The sequence below is a fragment of the Epinephelus fuscoguttatus genome, linkage group LG17, assembly GCF_011397635.1.
Source record: "Epinephelus fuscoguttatus linkage group LG17, E.fuscoguttatus.final_Chr_v1".
Lineage (NCBI taxonomy): Eukaryota > Metazoa > Chordata > Actinopteri > Perciformes > Serranidae > Epinephelus > Epinephelus fuscoguttatus.
In genome coordinates, this window is record NC_064768.1 from 41,923,741 (window position 1) to 41,949,028 (window position 25,288).

Genomic DNA, 25,288 nt, shown 5'->3' on the forward strand with positions numbered 1-25,288 from the left:
TGTGTTTATAACCACAGAAGAAGACACTAACCTGCTGTGTGTTTATAACCACAGAAGACACTAACCTGCTCTGTGTTTATAACCACAGAAGAAGACACTAACCTGCTGTGTGTTTATAACCACAGAAGAAGAAGACACTAACCTGCTCTGTGTTTATAACCACAGAAGAAGAATACACTAACCTGCTGTGTGTTTATAACCACAGAAGAAGACACTAACCCGCTCTGTTTATAACCACAGAAGACACTAACCTGCTCTGTTTATAACCACAGAAGAAGACACTAACCTGCTCTGTGTTTATAACCACAGAAGAAGAAGACACTAACCTGCTGTGTGTTTATAACCACAGAAGAAGACACTAACCCGCTCTGTGTTTATAACCACAGAAGACGACACTAACTTGCTCTGTGTTTATAACCACAGAAGAAGAAGACACTAACCAGCTGTGTGTTTATAACCACAGAAGAAGACACTAACCTGCTCTGTGTTTACAACCACAGAAGAAGACACTAACCTGCTGTGTGTTTATAACCACAGAAGAAGAAGACACTAACCTGCTCTGTGTTTATAACCACAGAAGAAGACACTAACCTGCTCTGTGTTTATAACCACAGAAGAAGACACTAACCTGCTGTGTGTTTATAACCACAGAAGAAGACACTAACCTGCTGTGTGTTTATAACCACAGAAGAAGAAGACACTAACCTGCTCTGTGTTTATAACCACAGAAGAAGACACTAACCTGCTCTGTTTATAACCACAGAAGAAGACACTAACCTGCTGTGTGTTTATAACCACAGAAGAAGACACTAACCTGCTCTGTGTTTATAACCACAGAAGAAGAAGACACTAACCTGCTCTGTGTTTATAACCACAGAAGAAGACACTAACCTGCTCTGTTTATAACCACAGAAGAAGACACTAACCTGCTGTGTGTTTATAACCACAGAAGAAGAAGACACTAACCTGCTCTGTGTTTATAACCACAGAAGAAGACACTAACCTGCTCTGTTTATAACCACAGAAGAAGACACTAACCTGCTGTGTGTTTATAACCACAGAAGAAGACACTAACCTGCTGTGTGTTTATAACCACAGAAGAAGAAGACACTAACCTGCTCTGTGTTTATAACCACAGAAGAAGACACTAACCTGCTGTGTGTTTATAACCACAGAAGAAGAAGACACTAACCTGCTGTGTGTTTATAACCACAGAAGAAGACACTAACCTGCTGTGTGTTTATAACCACAGAAGAAGAAGACACTAACCTGCTGTGTGTTTATAACCACAGAAGAAGAAGACACTAACCTGCTCTGTGTTTATAACCACAGAAGAAGACACTAACCTGCTCTGTGTTTATAACCACAGGAGACACTAACCTGCTGTGTTTATAACCACAGAAGACACTAACCTGCTGTGTGTTTATAACCACAGAAGAAGAAGACACTAACCTGCTGTGTGTTTATAACCACAGAAGAAGAAGACACTAACCTGCTCTGTTTATAACCACAGAAGAAGACACTAACCTGCTCTGTGTTTATAACCACAGAAGAAGACTAACCTGCTCTGTGTTTATAACCACAGAAGAAGACACTAACCTGCTCTGTGTTTATAACCACAGAAGAAGACACTAACCTGCTGTGTGTTTATAACCACAGAAGAAGAAGACACTAACCTGCTGTGTGTTTATAACCACAGAAGACACTAACCTGCTGTGTGTTTATAACCACAGAAGAAGACACTAACCTGCTGTGTGTTTATAACCACAGAAGACACTAACCTGCTGTGTGTTTATAACCACAGAAGACACTAACCTGCTGTGTGTTTATAACCACAGAAGACACTAACCTGCTGTGTTTATAACCACAGAAGACACTAACCTGCTGTGTGTTTATAACCACAGAAGAAGAAGACACTAACCTGCTGTGTGTTTATAACCACAGAAGAAGACACTAACCTGCTGTGTGTTTATAACCACAGAAGAAGAAGACACTAACCTGCTCTGTGTTTATAACCACAGAAGAAGACACTAACCTGCTCTGTGTTTATAACCACAGAAGAAGACTAACCTGCTCTGTGTTTATAACCACAGAAGAAGAAGACACTAACCTGCTCTGTGTTTATAACCACAGAAGAAGACACTAACCTGCTGTGTGTTTATAACCACAGAAGAAGAAGACACTAACCTGCTATGTGTTTATAACCACAGAAGAAGACACTAACCCGCTCTGTGTTTATAACCACAGAAGAAGACACTAACCCGCTCTGTGTTTATAACCACAGAAGAAGAAGACACTAACCTGCTGTGTGTTTATAACCACAGAAGAAGACACTAACCTGCTCTGTGTTTATAACCACAGAAGAAGAAGACACTAACCACAGAAGAAGACACTAACCTGCTGTGTGTTTATAACCACAGAAGAAGACACTAACCTGCTCTGTGTTTACAACCACAGAAGAAGACACTAACCTGCTGTGTGTTTATAACCACAGAAGAAGAAGACACTAACCTGCTCTGTGTTTACAACCACAGAAGAAGACACTAACCTGCTCTGTGTTTATAACCACAGAAGAAGACACTAACCTGCTCTGTGTTTATAACCACAGAAGAAGACACTAACCTGCTGTGTGTTTATAACCACAGAAGAAGAAGACACTAACCTGCTGTTTATAACCACAGAAGAAGACACTAACCTGCTGTGTGTTTATAACCACAGAAGAAGAAGACACTACCCTGCTGTGTGTTTATAACCACAGAAGAAGAAGACACTAACCTGCTCTGTTTATAACCACAGAAGAAGACACTAACCTGCTCTGTGTTTATAACCACAGAAGAAGACACTAACCTGCTGTGTTTATAACCACAGAAGAAGACACTTACCTGCTCTGTGTTTAGAACCACAGAAGAAGAAGACACTAACCTGCTGTGTGTTTATAACCACAGAAGAAGACACTAACCTGCTGTGTGTTTATAACCACAGAAGAAGACACTGACCTGCTCTGTGTTTATAACCACAGAAGAAGACACTAACGTGCTGTGTGTTTAGAACCACAGAAGAAGACACTAACCTGCTGTGTTTAGAACCACAGAAGAAGACACTAACCTGCTCTGTGTTTATAACCACAGAAGAAGACACTAACCTGCTGTGTGTTTATAACCACAGAAGAAGACACTAACCTGCTCTGTGTTTATAACCACAGAAGAAGACACTAACCTGCTGTGTGTTTATAACCACAGAAGACACTAACCTGCTCTGTGTTTATAACCACAGAAGAAGACACTAACCTGCTGTGTGTTTATAACCACAGAAGAAGATACTAACCTGCTGTGTTTATAACCACAGAAGAAGAAGACACTAACCTGCTCTGTGTTTATAACCACAGAAGATACTAACCTGCTGTGTTTATAACCACAGAAGAAGAAGACACTAACCTGCTGTGTGTTTATAACCACAGAAGAAGACACTAACCTGCTGTGTGTTTATAACCACAGAAGAAGAAGACACTAACCTGCTGTGTGTTTATAACCACAGAAGAAGACACTAACCTGCTGTGTGTTTATAACCACAGAAGAAGAAGACACTAACCTGCTGTGTGTTTATAACCACAGAAGAAGACACTAACCTGCTCTGTGTTTATAACCACAGAAGAAGACACTAACCTGCTGTGTTTAGAACCACAGAAGAAGACACTAACCTGCTCTGTGTTTATAACCACAGAAGAAGAAGACACTAACCTGCTGTGTGTTTATAACCACAGAAGAAGACACTAACCTGCTCTGTGTTTATAACCACAGAAGAAGACACTAACCTGCTGTGTGTTTATAACCACAGAAGACACTAACCTGCTCTGTGTTTATAACCACAGAAGAAGACACTAACCTGCTGTGTGTTTATAACCACAGAAGAAGATACTAACCTGCTGTGTTTATAACCACAGAAGAAGAAGACACTAACCTGCTGTGTGTTTATAACCACAGAAGAAGATACTAACCTGCTGTGTTTATAACCACAGAAGAAGAAGACACTAACCTGCTGTGTGTTTATAACCACAGAAGAAGACACTAACCTGCTGTGTGTTTATAACCACAGAAGAAGAAGACACTAACCTGCTCTGTGTTTATAACCACAGAAGAAGACACTAACCTGCTGTGTGTTTATAACCACAGAAGAAGACACTAACCTGCTCTGTGTTTATAACCACAGAAGAAGAAGACACTAACCTGCTGTGTGTTTATAACCACAGAAGAAGACACTAACCTGCTGTGTGTTTATAACCACAGAAGAAGACACTAACCTGCTGTGTGTTTATAACCACAGAAGAAGAAGACACTAACCTGCTGTGTGTTTATAACCACAGAAGAAGACACTAACCTGCTGTGTTTATAACCACAGAAGAAGAAGACACTAACCTGCTGTGTGTTTATAACCACAGAAGAAGACACTAACCTGCTCTGTGTTTATAACCACAGAAGAAGACACTAACCTGCTGTGTGTTTATAACCACAGAAGAAGACACTAACCTGCTCTGTGTTTATAACCACAGAAGAAGAAGACACTAACCTGCTCTGTGTAACCTGAGCTGAGGGTTGTAAACAGCGTCCAGTAGTTTCCGTTGTCGCTCGTTCTCCTCTTTTGAGCGACAAAGTTGCTCCTCGTACTCTGCTATCGTTCTTTCAAACAGCCCAAATATCTCTTCAGCAGCCGCAGTTAGTCGCTGCTTCACCAACGCTCTCAGCATTTGGACTTTACACATCTTCACACTTTAAAAACACAACAAAGACACTCTGCTAACAGACGTTTCTGCTCGACGCCATCTTGTTCAAACACTGTCAAGTTAGCCACAGGAAAGAATAGAGCTTCCGGGGCAGCTCAGCTGCTCTCCTTCAAAATAAAAGTCCAGATTACAGGTTTACCCAGAGAAACACGCAGGAAGTAAGGGAATAGACATTTTTGTAATTATTATATCAAATATGATAATGAAGCTTTTTAATTAGAATTAGAAATCATCATTGTTTTGTATTCTACAATGTTTTTAGTGTAATACACTCTTTAGATTATTTAATTAGGGACTGTTCTTTATTAATCAGTGGAGGGGTCGTTTTTTTTTAGTGAAAAGTTCAAAGTTGAAAAAAGTGTCAGTTTCTTACACTTGTTGTTCAGTTCAACAGTTTATTTTCCCGCCAAACTTTAAATGAGACCTACAATAAAGTGATTTATATAAATGTCAGTATTCTAACATCAGATTTAGTTGTGCTATTTTTTTTTTTAAATGAAGCTTTGTTTGTATATGATGTGTCTCAGGACCGTCAGAAATTGAGATCAAATGCCAATTTCTGTTTTTAAAGTTTCTGGCTGTGATCAATGGAGTTATTTTTCATGTTTTTCAAGTAAAAAAAAACAAAACAAAAAAAAATTAAATAATGTTTTCTTAAAATATTTTAAATGTAGTTACAAAAATATGTAATATTAAAAAAATTCTAACATAACATGCTTTCCAAACCCCCATTTTCTGTAAAAGTTTTCCTAAAAAAAAGGGGGAAAAAAGAAAAAAAAACTTTATTAGCTAATGTGACAAAGCAACCAATGGCAGATCCATGTTAGTTAGCTGGCTAGCTGGTTAGCTGGCCTCACTGGCCACACAACTAGCTGCAGCGATGTTGCCAGGTCCTGCGTCTACAGTAAACTCACCTTCGATGTGTCCCGAGGACTCACCTTATTGTTTTACACAATAATGCTACGCTGAAAACATGGATGTCACAAGACTTTTGTCACAGATTATGTTTTGATGTCACGCCATGTTTTTGTGCCCTATGATGCTACACTGTGATCATGTGATTGTGCCACCATTTACTCATATTGCTGATAACCTGATCATGTCTTACTGTCCAGGGGATTCCCCATGCTGAAAAACTATTTTCAAAAGCAGAAGTCATTTTCTTACCATAAATATAAATGTTGTGCAAGACAAAATCATGTTTTATTCATTGTTTTAATCAGTGAATAAAAAAACATAAAAACTAACAGAAAATAGAATTGGCAAATTTATCTCTTTAAAAAAAAAAAGAAAAAAAACCTTGTATGAAATCAGACAATCATGTATCACCTTTAATTGACTTGAAACTGGGCTGGTGATTTTAGCAGGTGACATTTATCAACTATAAAAAGAGACGTTTACAGTCTTGGTTTTGTAAATGAAGTTTTCAGATTTGGGATTTTATTTGTTTAATTTTCAGATACATTTTCAACACACATGAACTTGAACAAAATCAGATCCATACAAAAATCAAACACAAGTTTAACACTACAATTTGTAAAAAAAAAAAAAAAAAAAAGAAAGAAAAAGAACAAAAAAGATATTGGCAACTCATTTAGACGATGTCCTGTTGGTCCTGTGGACATTGAAAACCCAACAACACTGCTGTAGCGAAGCTACGCTAAGTGGATCTGGTATTGGTTGCTTTGTAAAGTTGATAAAGTCATTTTCAAGCCAGAAAGAATGAACGTCTGGATGAATTTAGATGACATTAATTACTTGAAAGAATTCTGCTACATTAGCTAGCAAGTAGTTTATCCATGTTAGCTAACATGTTAACGTTAGAGAACATTAGCCAGCTAAAACCATACTATCATAGCGTATTTCAAATGTCAGTGTTTCTTCTGGTATATTTTTCAGCATCAAGGGGCTGTGTAGTGTTCGACAACGTTCGGCTGACTCAACCAAGCTGTTCTGTCTGAAGATGTGGCGACTTCAACCAACCATGAGTAAGAAAAAGTAAGCTATGAGTAGAGGAAAACCCTGCTAGCTGCTAGGCTAATTTACAGTGGCATGCAAAAGTTTGAGCACCCCAAGACATTTGAGCTCTACGACAACTTTTACCAAGGTAGTGGTTCAGATTAAGGTCAAAACACGTTCTCACCACAAACGACCGCACCAGAGTTCATTTGTAATTGGACCAAGCCCACCTCTTCACCTCTATTGCGATTGTTGTGTTCAAATGATCCGCACCGAGGGGGCAAACCAACGTGAGTTTGACCTGACCAAACCAAACAGGGCAGGTGTGAAAGCATCCTTTGCTGGATATAAGAAGTGTTTTGAAGCTTTGATACTTGCCAAGGGGGGGTGCTACTGAGTCCTGACCATGCAGGGTGATCAAACTTTTGATTCAGGCCCTTTTCATTTTTTGCATCATGGTCCAAAGAATCAGTATACACTGCTCTAAGAAATGAAGGGAACACTTAATGGTCACAGTCAGTTAAACTTCAGGAATATCAATCAAGTGACTGTGAATCTGTTTCAGCTGCTTTGGTGCAAATCAAAGTGACAATAGGTGAAATGGTTACACCAGGAGAGCTGGACAGGGCCGTAGAAGGGCATCAACCCAGCAGCAGGACCGGTATCTGCTCCTTTGTGTGAGGAGGAACAGGAGGAGCACTGCCAGAGCCCTACGCAATGACCTCCAGCAGACTACTGGTGTGCATGTTTCTGACCACACTGTCAGAAACAGACTCCATGAGGGTGGCATGAGGGCCCCACGTCCTCTAGTGGGACCTCTGCTCACAGCCCAGCACCGTGCAGCTCCATCATTCACCAGAGAACACCAGAACTGGCAGGTCCACCATTGGTGCCCCGTTCTCTTCACAGATGAGAGCAGGTTCACACTGAGCACATGTGACAGGCGTGAAAGAGTCTGGAGACGCTGTGGTGAATGTTCTGCTGCCTGTGACGTCATCCAGCATGACCAGTGATGGTCTGGGGAGGCAGATCCTTAGAGGGTCACACAGACCTTAACTCTTTGAAACCTGGAGCAACATCACTTTTCTTATGCAGCTTTCAGATGCCTTTTGCAGCTATTAAAACCTTTGAGCCCTGAGCTATTTGTTGGGATTTCTTTCAAAAACATGGGGGACAAAGGCAATGAGCAACTTGGTAAAAAAAAAATGTCCAACAAATTGCAAAAAAAAATAATAGATTCAGCAAATTATTTTTTTAAAAAAAGGGACAAAGAAAAAGCTTGGAAAAACTAAACTATAATTTTTATTACAGTTCAAAATTATGTTACAGAAAGGTTTTAAATAAATCTTAGGCTCTTTTTCTGGGTCATTTCCATGTTTGTTTGTTCTTAACCTTCTACCTTTCTTTTTTATTAATTTTCTTGTATTTTTTTTTCTTTTGACTATTTTCTCGCAATTTTTTTGTCATTTCTTCCTTTGTTGCTCATCGCCTTCATCCAATATTTTTGAAACAAATTAAGCCACTTTGGTCAGGCTTTAAAGGGTTAATGTCATAGCCAATGGTACCCTGACTGCTGTTAGGTACCGGAAGCAAATCGTCAGAGTGACTGGTGCCGTGAGCCCTGGGTTCCTCCCAGTGTAGCAGGCCCTGGGTTCCTCCCAGTGTAGCAAGCCCTGGGTTCCTCCTGGTGCAGGACAATGCCTGGCCTCATGTGTCCAGAGTGTGTAGGCAGTTCCTGGATGATGAAGGCATTGATGCCACTGACTGGCCCTCTCGTTCCCCTGACCTAAATCCAGCTGAGCACCTATGGGACTGTCCAGGAGCTCACTGATGCCCTGATCCAGGTCTGTGAGAAGATCCCCCAGGACACCATCCACCGACTCATCAGGAGCATACTCAGATGTTGTCACGAGTGCAGGCAAGCTGGATCAGCCTGTGATTTCAATTTTCAGTGTAATTTTGAATCCAGCACTCAGTGGGTTGATGATTGCAGTTTCCACTGACTGTGTGAGCATCCCCTTGAATTTTTTTGAGCAGCGTATTATCGGAATTACTGCTTCCAACTAAGGTTTTCGTCTCCAAGAACTACTTCAGGTCCTACCAGTAATGAGCACACCATCTGTATTTACCTCTACACTTCTTCTTTCTTTTAGTTGCTAAATTACGAAACAGAGTGGTGTCATCAGCAAATAAAATTACTAATAAAATCTAGGAAACAAACGAGGACCAAGGATAGACCCCTGTGGGACTCCACAAGAGAAGAGCACTTTTGATTGGATACATACTGTTTTCTCTGGAGCGAATCACGTTTAATTGCAGTAATTTCAGAGTAGAAATTCCCCACATTTACATACGTACAACTAAACGATGCTGCCTCAACTGGCTCATTTTTAGCCACAAAAAATAAAAAAAAATAAAAATCAGTATCAGTTTAAATGTCTAACAGGTCTGGAATATTTTCACTGCTGTACCTTATCACCAGACGGCTGTTTCTGACGTGAATTTGAAGCTGTTATCTCAAAGCCCCCAGAGTCCACTGACGAAAACATTTCAGAACACGCTGGTGCCTTGGGCGTCAGCTAGAGCAGGGGTCGGCAACCTGAGGCTCTGGAGCCACACATGGTGATTATTTAACATTGATCCAAAAAAATTCTAACTTTCTTCAGTTCCAAATAATGTGTAACCCATGCACAGCAGAATAAAGGCGCAAATCTGCAAGAATATAGTCGCAAAACTACGAGAATTAAGTCATAAATCTACGAGAATAAAGTCGTAAATCTACGAGAATGAAGTCATAAACTTATGAGAATAAAAGAGAAAAAAAAGTGTAAATAATATGTGTTAGCTGTTAAGCGACAAGTAGAGGAAAACTCCGCTAGCTGCTAGACTAAGAGTGCCGGATAAAGCCCTGCAAATATTCCAAATAAAATACACTTCTACTGATACTGATTGATAAAGGCAAGTCTTTGTAGGTGGCTAAAAATAGTTTTTGGCTTTCGTGCCAGTAGATGTGGTTCATCAAAGATGCCACAGCAGAAAAACGTCCGTAACGATTTATCTTTAAATGACGACAGATAAAAGAAGACTTTTACGACTCTTCTTTAAATTAGTTACCAGCTGTCTACCAGGAAATGGATGCTGCTGACTACTCCGGTAACCACCAAAGTCCTGAATTTTGACAGCCATCAGGACTTCAGTTGGCGAATAAAGTTTCATGGTTACCCGATACAAAAGTCGTTTTCTACAGCAGCTGTTCATGTAGGATTTTGTTTCCATCTAATTTAGTTCAGCTCCTCCGACTGAAGCTGCGACGACTGACGGCCGACACATTTATGTCTCTTGACTTGATGCCGCCAGGCGAACATTCGGTCGCAAACAGCGCAGCTGAATCTTTTCTCTCCCGTGTGGCACGCCATGTGGTTCGTCAGGTTCACTTTCTGTATAAAACTTTTCCCGCACAGCGTACAACTAAACGGCTTCTCCCCCGTGTGTGTCGCCGTGTGGTTCTTCAGATCTGCCTTACTCAGGAACCTCTTTTCGCACACCGAGCAGCTGAACGGTTTCTCTCCTGTGTGAATCCTCATGTGCTTCGTGACCTTCCCCCGTTCGCTGAAGGCTTTGCCACACACGGAGCAGCTGAACGGTTTCTCTCCAGTGTGAATTTTCATGTGCGTGTACAAGCTGCCGCTCTGCGTGAAGGTTTTCTTACAGATAGAGCAGCTGAACGGTCTCGCTCCTGTATGCGTGATCATGTGACGGCTCAGGTGCGTTTTTTGCAGGAAACTCTGACCGCAGATGGAGCAGTTGAACGGTTTCACTCCCGAGTGCATTCTCATGTGCGTGTGGAGATAGCCACTCCACGCAAACGATTTCTGACACACAGAGCAGCTAAACGGTTTCTCTCCCGTGTGGGTTCTCATGTGGCGCTTCAGATACCCGCTTTTAAAGAAACCCTTACCGCAGACGGTGCAACAAACTTTTTTCTTTCCTCTGTGAGACCTCAAATGTCGGTGCAGGTATCCTAAAGTACCAAATGATTTCCCACACTGAGAGCAGCTGTAGGGTTTCTCATCAACACTAGATTTAGAGTTTAAACCTGACTGAGGTTCTCTGGTCTCCATCCAATCACCACTGTCATCAGTCTCAGCTTCAGAAGAGTCACCAGTCTTGTCATTGGTATCTGGATCCGAGTTCCCAGCTGGTCCTGGTCCTCCACCATTCTCTCCATCAGCTTCTGTTTGACGAAGCTGCGACGACTGACCACCGACACACTGGTGGTTCCTGAGCTGATGAGGCCAGCTGAACACTTTGTCACAAACGTCGCAGCTGAACCGTTTGTCCCCTGAGTGGACCCTTGTGTGTCGGATGCAGCTTGTCTGTAAAGCAAATTTTTTTCCACAGACTGAACAGCTGTATGGTTTCTCTCCCGTGTGACTCCTCATGTGGATCTTCATCTGCCTGCCGTCAGTAAATGCTTTCCCACACTCAGAGCAGCTGAAGGGTTTTTCTCCGGTGTGAGTTCTCATGTGTCTCTTCAGATTTCGGCTCTCAATGATGCCCTTCCCGCACACGGTACAGGTGAATGGTTTCTCTCCTGCATGGATTCTCATATGTCGGTTCAGGTACCCGCTGTTGCCAAAACTTTTCCCGCATTTGTAGCAGCTGAAGATTTTCTCTTCGTCCCCAACAGGAAGTTCATCATTTGTCAGAGAATTTGAACCTGACTGAGGTTCCCTGTTCTCCATCCAGTCGTCACTGTCGTCAGTCTCAGCTTCAGAAGAGTCTCCGGACACCGGGCGTACTTCAATCTCAGCGACTAAAGAATCGTCTGGCTTCTTGTCCTCAGTATCTGTTTCTAAGTCTCCACAGTGGTGTCCCTCAGACTGAGGTTCCTCTTCATCGTCTTCACTCTTCACAGGGACAGGAGTGAATGTGAACTTGGTGATATCAGCCTCCTCCAGCCCTTGAAGCTGCTCTCCCTCCTGACTGCTCCACAGTTCCTCCTCTTCCTCTTTAATGTGTGGGGGCTCTGGGTCCTCCTGGTCCACACTGGAGCTCCACTCCTGCTGCTCAGGGGGAACCTCTTCTTTAACCACCAACAGCTGCTGGACGCCTGCACCCACGATCACTTCCTGGATGTCTGAGGGTAAAACTGAAACACAGACAGACAGACATTAAAATGACTCATAATGATACTTTGCTAATTATGACATCATCTGCTTTACTGAGGGTCCCCAAAGGTCCCCTGCTCGACTACCTGACCCACAGTGTCTCATCAATACAGACCTTTTGTCAATAACTTATTAACATTTTTTTCAGAAATTTTATTACTAGTTTTCAAACATTTAATTAACTTTTTTAAAAACATTTTATTAAGATTTTTGGGACATTTTATCAACATTGATTCAGACATTTTAATATTTTTCAGACATTTTAAAGCAACACTTACCTTTCTGGAAATTTATATATATATTAATAAATTGATGGCACACAATAGTGACTCCAAACAAAAGACAAAGTCACTGAGAGGCTAAGTGAGGGAGCATTGCAACTGCTGACGAACAAACAGGCAAGGCACGGCAAGATGTTCAAATACCCAGTTTTCAGTTAGGTTAAGCAGGGGTTTTTCGGACCTAATTTTATTGCGGAGTTTTGCACAGCAACGACCGGATCTTTGCTCCCAAACCACAAAAACATGTGATGGCACAACAGTCTCCTTCAGTACATTATTCTATGCTTTCTTTTGATTTTCACATTGGCTAGACTTCATCTTGTTTAATTTGTCTTCTGATTAAATCGTAACCGTTGAAACAAGTTGTAGGAAGCCTCTGCAAGTAATTGGTTGCTGGCAGACACTGTGCTGCCATAAAATGGTTAATCAGCAGTGCCGTGCACTGTAGAGCCGATGCGCTGCTGGTTCTGCCAGCCTGAATACAATATAATGTCTATAGCCTTACTGTTGTGTACAGCCTTTATAGACTGAGCTGAGTAGTGATGCGTGGGTCGACCCGTAACAAGCGGGACCCGCAAATGGACCTGCGGGTCGGGCAGCAGTGATCGTCTGTTAAATCGGTCTGTAAATGATATTTTGACATTATTGGCTGTTACTGTCATGGCATCCGAAGGTACTGATGCGTTGAGCAGGTGACAGTCCGCGGTCGTTTTCAAAACACACTTGTGTCACGCACTCCAAAAGAAACTTGTTGAAACTTTAAACAATAATTTATTGTACAAAACGGGGGAAACAAACGTTGACAAAAACGGTTCCATAATTCATATTAAATTCAAAAGATAACGAAAAAACAGCTACAAGTTAGAGGGAATAGTGATAAAGTGGTAAAACTTGGCATTGATCCACAGCCTCAGACGGATGCGCTCAAGCGTGCCGTGAGCACAAGCTCCGTTGGTAGGCGATACTATATTTTCACATTTTTAAGAATGCAATTTAAAAGTTTTGATTTTTATTGATAACCTACATTTACCAACAACAAAAAGACTACAATTAGCACCAAAAAAAATGTAAAAAAAAAAAAAAAAAAAAAAAAAAAAGTCAATAAAAAAAAAACGAATATCGAATACCAAATTTTCATAACGAATACCTACCCATAGAAATGAATATTCGAATATCCAAATATTTGGGTACAGCCCTAACGTCAACACAAACATCAATATTGTAGCATGTAGCACCTAGAACCCAGCCCCTAATTATTATCACTGTAATAATTACATTATAACAAATAAACAAGAAACATGAGATCACGAAATCCAAAATTGTCCTTGTTTATAGTCCATCAGTATAGTTCATCAGTGTGCTCCTCTCCCTGGAATGCAAGTCTAGTCGACTCCATAAGTTCAAACACAGTTTCATGGAGTAATCTTGACCACGTCACACTGTCAGTGAGTAAAGTCAGTATAACTGTCCAAGCAAAACTGTCCGAAAACTCTCAGAAGTGAGGGGTTAGACTTGTGTTTCCTGTAGAGGACAGACTTTGGTTATGGGCCCTTCCAAGGAGCTGGTCTTGGTCTTGATCAGTAACGGTCGCACAAATCCTCTTCCGTCTGGGAACGTTCGGATAACTTTTCCCATAACCCATGAGTTCTGCGGTGCTGTCTCATCCACAATAAGCACGATGTCACCTATCACAAAGTTGCGCTTAACGCTGGGCCACTTCTGACGTTCCTGCAAATGTGGTAAATATTCCTTGGTCCATCGCTTCCAAAATAAGTTGGACATATACTGGACTTGCTTCCAGCGTCGATGAGCGTAGATGACATATCTTTGAAATTCCCCTGGTGGCAGGGAAGGGGAGGCTTTCAACAGCAAGCTATGATTAGGTGTTAAATCTTCAAGATCATTAGGGTCGGTTGAGGCCTTGGTGATTAGACGACCATTAATGAAGGCTTCTACCTCACAGCTCCATGCGAGGTATTGAGACCGACTTCGAAGGAGACACCCTGGATTTTCCCATGACAAAGCTGCTATGCACCTGTGAGTGTGCATTGCAGGAGTAGGTAGGTCACTGCACCATAACCATTTTCACTTGTGTCTGTAAAGTGGTGCAATTGCACTGCAAAATCTGGGGGCTTTGGGCACTGAGCAACCTGGAAGTGCTCTTACTGATGGAGCTCCTTTAACCAGTTTGTCCATTCCTGTGCAGCTGATGGTGGAATGGGGTCGTCCCAGCCGAGTTGCTGCCTGCACAGCTCCTACAAGATGATCTTAGCAGAGAGGACAATGGGACTCAGGATTCCTAGGGGATTCTTGTCAAAGGCCTGTCCTGCACCATGATCTTAAACTTGAAAGCATCAGACTGAATGCACCATTGCACCCCAAGCACTCTCTCCACAGGTAGCAGGTTGTGCTCCAGATCCAAATCCTTTATGCCCTTTGCTCTTTGGTCTTCTGGAATTGCCGCCATCACTGCACGGCTGTTGCTCATCCATTTTGTCAGCTTAAAGCCTCCTTTGGAACATATGGAGACCAGGTCATGATAAAGCACCACCGCTTCTTCCTCACTGGCTGTCGATACCAGACAATCGTCCACATAGAAGCAGTGCAGAAGCTTCTCAATGGTCTCTCGACAGAACTGTTCTTCATTGTCCTCAGCACATTTCCTCAGTGCAAAGTTAGCACAACAGAAAAACCTCAGTAGGTCAGCATCTTCCCTTGGTACCCTTACTTGGTGAAACAAGACTCTATGTCTGCCATGATCACCACCGGTTCCTTTCTGAGTCTGGCCAGGACGCCAATCAGTGAGCTAGTGAGATCTGGTCCTTGTAGCAGTTGAGCATTCAGAGATGTTGACTGGAAAGTGGCTGCACAGTCAAAAAACACAGACTTTTCCTTTCTGAGGGTGGTAAACATCATGGTGCGGGATATACCACAGTCTCCCATAACTACGTGCCAGCTCACCTGAAGGTACTTGCTCTGCGTATCCCTTGGCAACCATGTCATTTATAAAATCTGTGTACTGTTGTTGAAATGATGAGTCTCTTTTAAACCTCCTCTTTAGGTTTAGGGCATGCTGCTCTGCAGCCTTCTTGTTGTTTGGCATATTCACACAACTTTATCTCAGAGGCAATGCAACCTGGTAATGGCCATCTACAAGCCTGGCTGAATCCTGGACGAGCTTCATGAACCTTTGGTCTTCTCTCCACTGACCAGGTTGTTCATCATAACTGCATTCTGGGAAATCTGTTATGAACTGCCGCTGCCAAAGCTCCTCCACGTTCAGGACTGAGATTCTGTTAACAGTCACAACATCCATTCCATCACCATTGTCTCCTCCCAGTGGTCCATTAACAGTCCAGCCCAGAATAGTCTTAATGGCATAGGGTCCATCATCCACACTACGGATGACTTGTAGTGGTTCCAGTGCCTTTGGTACGTTTAGCTCAACTTCGGAGTCAATCTCAGGTAAGTGAACATCTCCCAAGTGAGGCCACCTCTGAAGATCCCTTTGACATGGAATATTGCCCTTATGCACTGGGATGCACTCCTGGGTGTAGGTATTGGGCAAATCACAGTATGTCTCCCTGTCTAAGCCAGCCACCTCCAGTCCTGTGACCACACAGCTATTGACAACCTTCTCTTGACCCATTGTCCGTAAAAGGATTCGTGTCCTTTTTCCTGAGAGGTTGAGCTTGTTCATGAGGTTAACTGTGCAGAAAACAGCCGTGCTACCCTGATCCAAGAAGGCATAAGTAACCACTGTGTGATTACTTTTCTTGGATTTAATCTGTACTGGAACTATATGAAGCTTGCAATCATGACCACCAGCCCCAGTAAGCCCACTGGTTACCAGAGCACAGCCCACAGCAGTGTCTGGTTCTCCTTCTGTCACTGGCTCCTTTTCCTTTGAGTGGATGTGAAGCATCGTGGGTGTTTCAAACTGCACACTTTGCATGAGAGACGCTTTCGACAATCCTTGCTGACGTGTCCTATACACAAACAGCCAAAGCACACTCCCTTTTCCCTTAAAGAGCTGATCGTTTCAGTGTGAGCCTTTTTCTTCAATCGAGGGCAAAACTCCAAAGCATGTCCACCCTCACAAAACAGACAGATTTTCTTGACTTCCTTTGGTGTAGTGTTATTGTTCTATGCAGTAGTCACAGTTGTAGAAAAACTACTTCCTTTTGGCCTAGATCTGGGTTTTAAGCTGGTTCGATTTATGCCTCTGCTTAATACTGGTGTTGCATTTTGAATGTCCCTGAACACTGGGTCTGTTAGAATCCTTGCTTGCCTTTCAATGAAATGAGCAATATTAGTTAATGTAGCCCTTTGGTTACGCCTCTCTTATATTTCACAAGCAATAGTCCTCCATCGATCCCTTAGCTTGTAAGGCAGCTTTTTTACTATTGTCAGCATATTAGCAGGCATATCCATTTCAAACATGTACTGCACTTCATTCATTGCATTTGAACAGCCTCTGAGAAATAAGCTGTAGTCCTGGAGTGCCTTAACATCCTCTGATTTAACTGGGGCCCATGACAATGCCTTATCCATATAAGCAGCTGCAATCCTGTGTTCATCTCCAAAATGTTCCTGTAGTAGGACTTTAGCCTGAGCATAGCCCCTCTCTGGGTCCATATGCTGGCAGCTTCTTACAAGATCCCTTGTGCGACCTCTAGTGAATTGCTCGAGGAAGTACAGGCAATCACTATAACTGTCAGGCTTGCTTTCAACACCATTTTCAAATGCTCTCAGGAATGTATGATACTGCAATGGGTCACCATCAAAGACCTGAATATCTCTTTTGGGCAAGGATGACCGTTGCTGCTGTTGTATCAGTAGTGTTGTTATTTCATTTTGCCTTTTCATGATGTCAAGAACACTGCTTTGCTCCTCATTGCCTGATGAACCTTCAGTGTTGAGAATGGTTCCATGTTGCGTCTGATCATTATGAGCACTGGACTGAGGATTGGGCTCAGATGGGTGGCGCTTTCAAGTAGCTATCTGCTTTAGGCCTTGTCACTTGATCGCTGACCATGATTTTCGAATGCTGTTTAGGTGTTTCCAGCCTCTGAGGAATGAAAGGAGCGGCGTCGATACTGAACTTAGCTGTTTTTCCTTGTTCATTTTTAAGGTAAGAATTCATTGCATTGGACCTATCTGTTACAGATGTGCTAGCAGCCATTAGCACACTCACTTTAGCCACGTGTGCAGCAATTTCTTCTTCCAATTTGATCCTTTCTTTACGTTTCCGTATTTGCTGCTCTTCCTCCTCAAGTGCATGTCTGTCCTGTAAAAGTTTTTGTCGTTTTTGCCATCAATGCAGCTAAATCAGCTTTTGCCTTAATGTGAGCAGAGGAGGGGCTTGATACAGAGGACCTTTTTCCACTTGCAGAGCTTTTTCCACTTGCAGCATTTTGTGCAGATCGTCTGCTTTGCACATTTGATATGCTATCACTTGGTTTCACATCATCCTGTGAGCCTTCACGAAGTGTGATGGGGCCTGTGTCCTGTGCTGCTGCCTGTAAGGCATCATCCATTTGAAAGTGACACACATCCTTTGTTGCTGCAACCAAATCATTTTCAACAGGATTGGGAACATGTGTCTTTTCATCCAAACACTGAATCACATCATCCCTGAATGTACTGCTGTAATTTGCAATACTTGGGAACCATTCATTTTGTGTAACTTTTTCATCCTCAGGTTACAGTGGAATTATTGTTTGATGCAGGTTAACAGCAGTGTCAAGGAGCTGAGTGAGAGTTTTGATTCCAACTCTTGTGCATTCTCATTTCGTTTCATGAGCTCTTTCATTGCCATCCACTGCTTCAGACCCATTGTTTTCCACTCGTTCATTTATTTCACTCATATTGCCTTCTGAAGCTCAGCAACTCAGTGATTTACGCAGTGAATCAACAATACACCCAGCATAGTTTTAATTATTTCCACAGATCGTTTGTTTCACATCCATAAGTATTGGAAAACACCACAGATAATCACTCTCAACGAGCAGGACAGCATGTCTCAGGGGACTTTCACATACAGGCAGCGCTCCCTAATAAACGCGCTGTTAATCAAACTGCATTCAATCCAACATACACAGCATGAATGAGTGAATGCAAGTGATACAGGCCTACCGGTCTGAAGTCCGCGTTGTGATCAGTCTCTGGCGTTGCAGTTATGCACCGTGTGGCGTGATCATGTGTCCACATAGACCGTTTGGGTGTAGTTTATTTTTGTTGACAAAGATATAGTGACTCCAAACAAAAGACGGAGTCACAGAGAGTGAGGGAGCATTGCACTGCTGACTCGCCACACAAACGACAAAGCCATTTCCAAGTTCTCCGACTGTGTCTGTATTTATTTTCAACAGCAAACAAACAGGCAAGGCATGATGTTCCAATACCCAGTTTTCAGTTAGGTTAAGCGGTCAACAAAAAATACACCCTCCCTACTCTGCCCCTCTCCATGCAGCCGCCGCGGTGAACAGGTGAATATATGCCCATTCATTCAATCACTGCTCCCTGACCACACCCACGTGACATGTGTGAAAGGTGTCAACTGACAGCTGATGTCAACACAAATATAAACATCAATATCTTAGCATATAGCACCTACACACACTAAAATGTAGACCAGGGTCATTTCTGGTCACAACGAAGAAAGCAGCATCTCCTAGACATGGCGTCTCCTCAGGTTCAAACTCTGAGGCCTCTCTCCTCTGCCTCAGCTCAGAGCAGGTGTGTTTCGGGGTGTGGCTCAGGCAGGCACTGTGTGCCATGAACACTATTATGAAACTAATCACGGAAGTGAAAGCAGGAAATTCAAAACGAGCTGTTTTATGCAGGTCACGTGATGTGTGTCTGTGGGGGGAAAGAGCTCCCTTTAGACTGGACTCTTTATTTTTATTGGCAGACCTTACAGAGGCAGAAAAATGTTATATAACACACTAAAGAACAGGGTTGGGCGATAATACGGTAATAAGGTATCCTGCGGTATCTAAAAATAGCAACGGTATCAGTTTCATCTCGTCATTAAAAAAAAATCCGCTGCCCATATAGGCCTATAGGGGCCTGATATAATATTAAATAGAATTTATTTAATGCCTAAATAATGTGTGTTTGTCCAGCACCTATGTATGTGTGATTGAGTTTTCAATTTAAAACTAATAGTAGGCTATAATGTTTCTCTTATAACTGCCCTTAACTGTTGTCGGGACATTTGATTAGGTTTTTGGATGTGATGTTGTCACGTGACAGCACAGATGCGAGAAAGAGAAGAAAAGATGGCAAGCTGCGCATCAAGCAAGTTGGTCCCAAAAAAAACCCCAAAAAACACAACTTCACAACTTCTGCAGCAGCAGCAGGTCCAGTGGCCATCAGAGTGGAGGAGGGAGAAGCACAACCTGAACCACCCAAAAACAGATGACTCTGGGCCGTGCCACAAGCTCTCCATCAGAGCGGTGTGTCAGTACCGCGTCAATCCATTACGTGCCCTGCTGCAGCTGGAAAAAGTAAACATGCTGGATTTTCTGACAAAACACCTGAAATAGTTTTGAAGCATATGATGCTGCTATAGTTATCATTATAGTTTGTTTGTATTTCATTTTTCATCTTTGTTAATAAAAGTTGTTAATGTTGTGCATGTTTTGTTTTTATTTTTCAGTATTCTTAGGCCTATGTAATGTTTGCTGTTCTGTTTCTGAATGGTATAGGCACAAGCCAACATTTTGGCGACTTCCTCTGAGCCCTTCAAAATGAATTTTATTTAGTCACGGTAATACCGTATACCCTGGGAAAATGTGGGGAAGGTTTAACTGTATCAAAATTTGGATACCGCCCGACTCTACAAAAGAAGAGGGAAAACCCCAAAAAGCATAACAGGTCTCCTTTAAATATCACTATAATAATTAGGGCTGTCAACGAATATTCTAAATTTGAATTTAAATTAGAATTTGAAAAAAAAAAATGGACCTTCGAATGTGAAAATTGATATTCGATTGTGGAGAGAAAAAAAACACCACCGCAGCTGTCCTCTTTGCGAGTGTGTGTTGGCCTGGGCCGCTGCACTGAACACACTGCATAAACGCCAGGGCCACACCGCCCGCGGAAGTGCTGCTGGTCGACAAGAGGTTCTGCTCCCAGCTGTTGTCTCCGTCACCCCCCGGCTTGACACATTCGCTCACGGCTAGCATAGAAAATAGACCAGACGCCAAAACGGAGCTGCGCGGCGCAGCCGGTGTGGATGACACAATCGGTTAACATGGGCGGTGTGGCCACGGGTCAGAGAGGGGGGGCGAGCGAGAGGTCCGCGGTCGTTTATAACGTAATGTTATAGATAACTGTTTTATGTGTTTTAATGTGTAGGTATGTAAATGTTTTCAAAGACGTTTATGTTGAAATAAAAATACCTACAGGTAGTTATGTTTCCTTGTATTAGTTTGCCCTCTTGTGGACATAATGCAAAAAAAAATTCAAATGGTTCGAACCTATGAGTTATTTTTAGAAGGAATATTCGAACGTCATTTTTGAGCAATTTTGACAGCCCTAATAATAATACTAATAATACATATGAACATTAGGAGCCTTGTATCAAAAATTGATTTATTTAAAGCATGGGTTACTTCTCATAAACCAGCTATTATCACCATTTCTGGAACTTGGTTAAGTAGTATAATATCAAACAACAAAATCAAACTCCCTAATTATGTTTTATATAGAGCTGATAGATGTCGCAGAGGTGGTGGTGTGGCCATACAGTGGTGGAAAAAAGTTTTCGGACACCCCATGCATTTGTGAAATATTGCATTAAGAATCACTCTTAGGTCTTCAAGTGCAATTTCTTTTAGTACAGTCACAGCCAAAATACTAAATAAATCCTAAAAAAGCCATTAAAAACTTAAAATTGATTGGTTCCATAAAAATACATAAGAAATTTTGAGTATTGGGTCATTTTGGTACCAGTGATGAAGGTCGTTCTTTTTATTAAAAGACACAATTTTTGTTGCCAGACTTCGTGTCTACATAAAGCCAGCACATTTGAAAGTTCTTCAGACACAAAAATGGCTAAAACAAGGAACCTAACGCAGGAAACACGCCTGAAGATAAAGATTCTCAGCCAGGAAGGGTACAGCTGCCGCCAGATAGCCAGGAAGTGCAGATGCAGTCCTTCAGCAGTTGGATACACTCTGCAGAAATACAGGCGAACCAACAGCTTGGAAGACAAACCAAGATCTGGGCGTCCAAGGGTTTCTTCAGCAAGAAATGACCGCATCCTGATCCGCATGTGCAGGCAAAACCCGCGAATGACATCACAGGAGCTTCAGCAGCAGTGGTCAAACCAAACTGGTGTCCAGTGTTCCACCCGCACTGTACGTGGCCGACTTTTAGATCACGGCTTAAGGTCCTACAAGGCTATCAAGAAGCCCCTGATCAATGAGAGACAGAGGTTAGCCCGGCGTCGTTGGGCCCAGGCACACAAGAACTGGACAGCCAGGAATTGGAAGAAGATTTTGTGGTCAGATGAGTCCAGTTTCCAGCTTTATCTTCCTCCTACTAATGTGAGGGTACGCAGAAGGCCAGGCGAAGCATTATCTCCAGCATGTACAGTACCTACTGTCAAGCATGGTGGAGGCAGTATCATGGTTTGGGGATGCATGAGTGCTGCTGGTGTTGGTCATCTCACTGTCTGTGATGGCACATTGAACACTGAACCAAGTACTGTACCATTCTCCAAACCCTCATGCTCCCTTCTGCGCGTGCACTGTTCCGTCGAGGTAAAAACTGGATGTTTCAACAAGATAATGCCCCTTGCCACACATCCAAGGCCAGTAGAACTTGGCTGCAGGAGCACAGTATCCAGGTCTTACAGTGGCCAGCTCAATCCCCGGACATGAGCCCCATTGAAAATCTGTTGTGGATTATCAAAAGGTCTGTTTCAAAGCATAAACCAAAGAATTTAGAAGAATTAAAAGCAGTAATTCAAGAAGAATGGGACAAGATTACCCCTCAACAGTGTGAAAGGCTCGTGGGGAACATGCCAGCCAGGATTAGAGCTCTACTACGTGCCAATGGCAGGACTACTAAATATTAATTTGATGATGTGATGGTTTATTTATTTTTTGTTCAGTTTTGAACACATTCTCTGTTATTTGTTGACTTTGATACCGACAATGTTGAGAACTGACATATTGAAACTGTCAAGAATTTAGTTTTTCTTGTAAACAATAAACAAAACAATATAATTTGTATTTGTTTGTATCTGTCTAATGCAGCCACACCTTTTGAAACACAAAAAAGATTTTTCCACAAATATTTCATGATAATATTTGAGATTGTGTAAAATTTTAAGGGTGTCCGAAAACTTTTTTCCACCACTGTATATGTTGCATCAAACCTTGCATCTGAGCTAGCTGTACCTCGTGTAGGACCAAATCCTTTTGAGTGTATTTTTGTTAAAGTTATTCTCCATGAAAACAAATACATCACAATAGGAAATGTATATAGACTCCCTACAGCACCTGCTGAGTCATCTAACTGCTTGTCTGCAACTATTAGCTCAATAGACTGTAGTAATGAACTTATTATTTTGGGAGACTTCAACAAGAATTGGTTAGACGGGTCTTCTAGTAGGGATAAAATGTCTTTTCAAATTTGAATTTGACCCAGTTAATTAAGGACCCCACTAGGATTACCCCTACGTCTCAGACATTACTTGATTGGATTCTTGTTTCACATAAAAATAGAATCTGAGATGTGGGTGTCCTATCAGAATGTCTTAGTGATCACTCTATAATCTACTGTATATGGAAGATCAAACTACAAAGATCCCCACCCAAATTGATTAGAATTAGGCAATGTAAGAAAATGGACCCTAATACTTTTGTTTCTGATCTCCTTAATTTAAATTGGGGAAGATTTAGCTTGATTCCAGATATCCAAAATGCATGGGATTTTTTTTTTCTTCTGAGTTTTTGAAGGTGGTAGATAAACGTGCTCCTTGGAGAGAAGCAAAAGTCAAAGGTACTCATCTACCGTGGATCAATGCTGAAATCATATCTCTCTTTAGAGAAAGGGACAAAGTATGGGCTAAATTTCGTCAGACAAGGAGTCCTACTGATTGGGAAGTGTACAGAAAATTTAGGAACACTAGTAAAGTCTGACTATTATAGGGAATCCCTAAATAATAATTTCAACAACCCCAAAAAATTTTGGAGTAAAATTAAGGACATTATGATCACACCAGACAATTCCTCAATTAATCAGCTCAGAGTTTCTGATGTAATACTTAATGATCCACTACCCATTGCTTCTGCATTTAATCAGCATTTCTCCTCTGTCTGCTCCTACTTAATCCCTAATACCCTACATTTAAATTCAATCCCTGTTCCGCCAGCTCATAGCTCTTTTCATTTTCAGACTATAACCCCCGCAGATGTTTCTGGTGTAATTGCTGAGTTGAAAGAGAGCACTGGTCCTGGGCTTGATGGATCCAACTACTCCATGACTATTGCTCTTTTAAAATTTACAAATGATGTGTTTTCGGCATCTGATCAGGGTTTTCTTACTGGATCAATTTTTGTTGATCTTACTAAAGCTTTTGATCTTGTTGACCATTACGTGTTGTTAGACAAGCTATATGCCATTGGTTTATCTAAACATGCTCTTTTGTGGTTCAATTGCTATCTACATAGTAGAAAACAATGTGTTTCTCTCAAAGGATGTAAATCTGATTTACTTATTCAGCCTAGAGGTGTTCCTCAAGGATCAACTTTGGGTCCACTTCTTTTTTCTATTTTCATTAATGACCTTCCTCTTATTTTTTCTGATTGTTCTGTCCAATTATATGCAGATGATACTATTATTTACACCTCAAAGCCCTCGTTTTTACTAATTCAAGAATCCTTACAACATGACTTTGATATTTTTCAGACTTGGCTTTCGGAAAACAAATTATTACTTAACCAAACTAAAACATGTGCAATGCTCTTTGGTTCGAGACAAAAACTTAAGTCTGATTCTTTGTTTCTAACTTATAATGATGGTAGCGTTCTCCAAAAAGTGGAAAACTATAAATATTTGGGTGTTTGCATTGACTCAAGATGAATATTTAAATCACATATTGAATATGTATTAAAGAAAGTTAATTTTGGTGTAGGGGTTTTGTTTTGTTCTAGGCATTGTTTTACATTTAATTTCAGAAAAAAACTCATATTGCAACTTATTCTGCCTATAATCGATTATGCTGATACTGTTTACCAGACTGCATCTAAAACTGATCTCCAGCCCCTCAATGTGGCATATAACAAATTATGTAGATTTATATTAGGTTGTTCTTTTTTTACTCACCATTGTATATTATATGACACACTTGGGTGGCTTTCTTTAGATAATAGACAGCAATATCACTGGTTTCAGTTCATTTTCAAATGCATTCACTTTAATTTTCCTCATTGTCTTAAACAATTTTTTGTTCCTTATCTTTCCAATTACACTTGAAGAAGTTCAGACCAGTCTTTTTTTACAGTCCCCTTTGTCACTAGAGAAATTGGCAAAAAAGCTTTCAAGTCGTTGTCCCCTTCCAACTGGAACACCTGTTTTACCTGTTTATATTCGTTTGTTGTCCTCGCTCCATTTATTTAAAAATACCTTGTTTACTTATTTAAAACCTGATTGTCAATGTTTCCATTCATAATTTAATGCACTGTCACTCCCAAATTCTCTTATTATTCTATTTTTTTCTCTCTTATTTTTACTATGATTATGTTAAAATTATTTTAGACTCATCTATTTTATCTTTCTCTTTCTTTTGTTATTTATTTTATGTTGAGATTAAGGTTGTTGATGGTTGTCTTTGTGAAGTTTTATTTTATTTTATTACTATTTTTTGTCTAGTGTTTTGGACTGACCTGTGGGACCCCCTCGCGAACGAGATGTCGCATCTCAAGGGGTTTATCCCGTTAATAAAGAAATTTCAAATATACTATCAATAATAACTGCAAAGAAAAATTAAATTAAAATGTCGAGAAAAATATTGAAACAATGTCCAAACCATATAAATAGAATATCAAGAAAAAATTGAATAAAATACAGACACTAAA

General features: G+C 41.3%; 3 protein-coding genes across 6 annotated transcripts in view; 1 reads left to right on the top strand and 2 right to left on the bottom strand.

Moving 5' to 3' along the window:
* LOC125904848 (zinc finger protein 665-like) overlaps positions 1 to 4,853 on the bottom strand; it is a 113,859-nt gene extending 109,006 nt beyond the window's left edge. The window contains exon 1 of the mRNA XM_049602522.1: positions 4,564 to 4,853. Within this exon, the coding sequence (XP_049458479.1) occupies positions 4,564 to 4,756 (193 nt within the window). The 5' untranslated portion in view covers positions 4,757 to 4,853. The remainder of the gene's footprint in view (positions 1 to 4,563) is intronic.
* Positions 1 to 25,288, top strand: part of LOC125904859 (zinc finger protein 835-like) — a 111,012-nt gene that overhangs the window by 45,852 nt on the left and 39,872 nt on the right. The gene's annotated exons all lie outside the window — the stretch shown is intronic.
* LOC125904850 (zinc finger protein 184-like) overlaps positions 1 to 25,288 on the bottom strand; it is a 39,706-nt gene that overhangs the window by 13,338 nt on the left and 1,080 nt on the right. Inside the window, exon 2 of the mRNA XM_049602532.1 lies at positions 10,833 to 11,888. Within this exon, the coding sequence (XP_049458489.1) occupies positions 10,833 to 11,888 (1,056 nt within the window). The remainder of the gene's footprint in view (positions 1 to 10,832; positions 11,889 to 25,288) is intronic.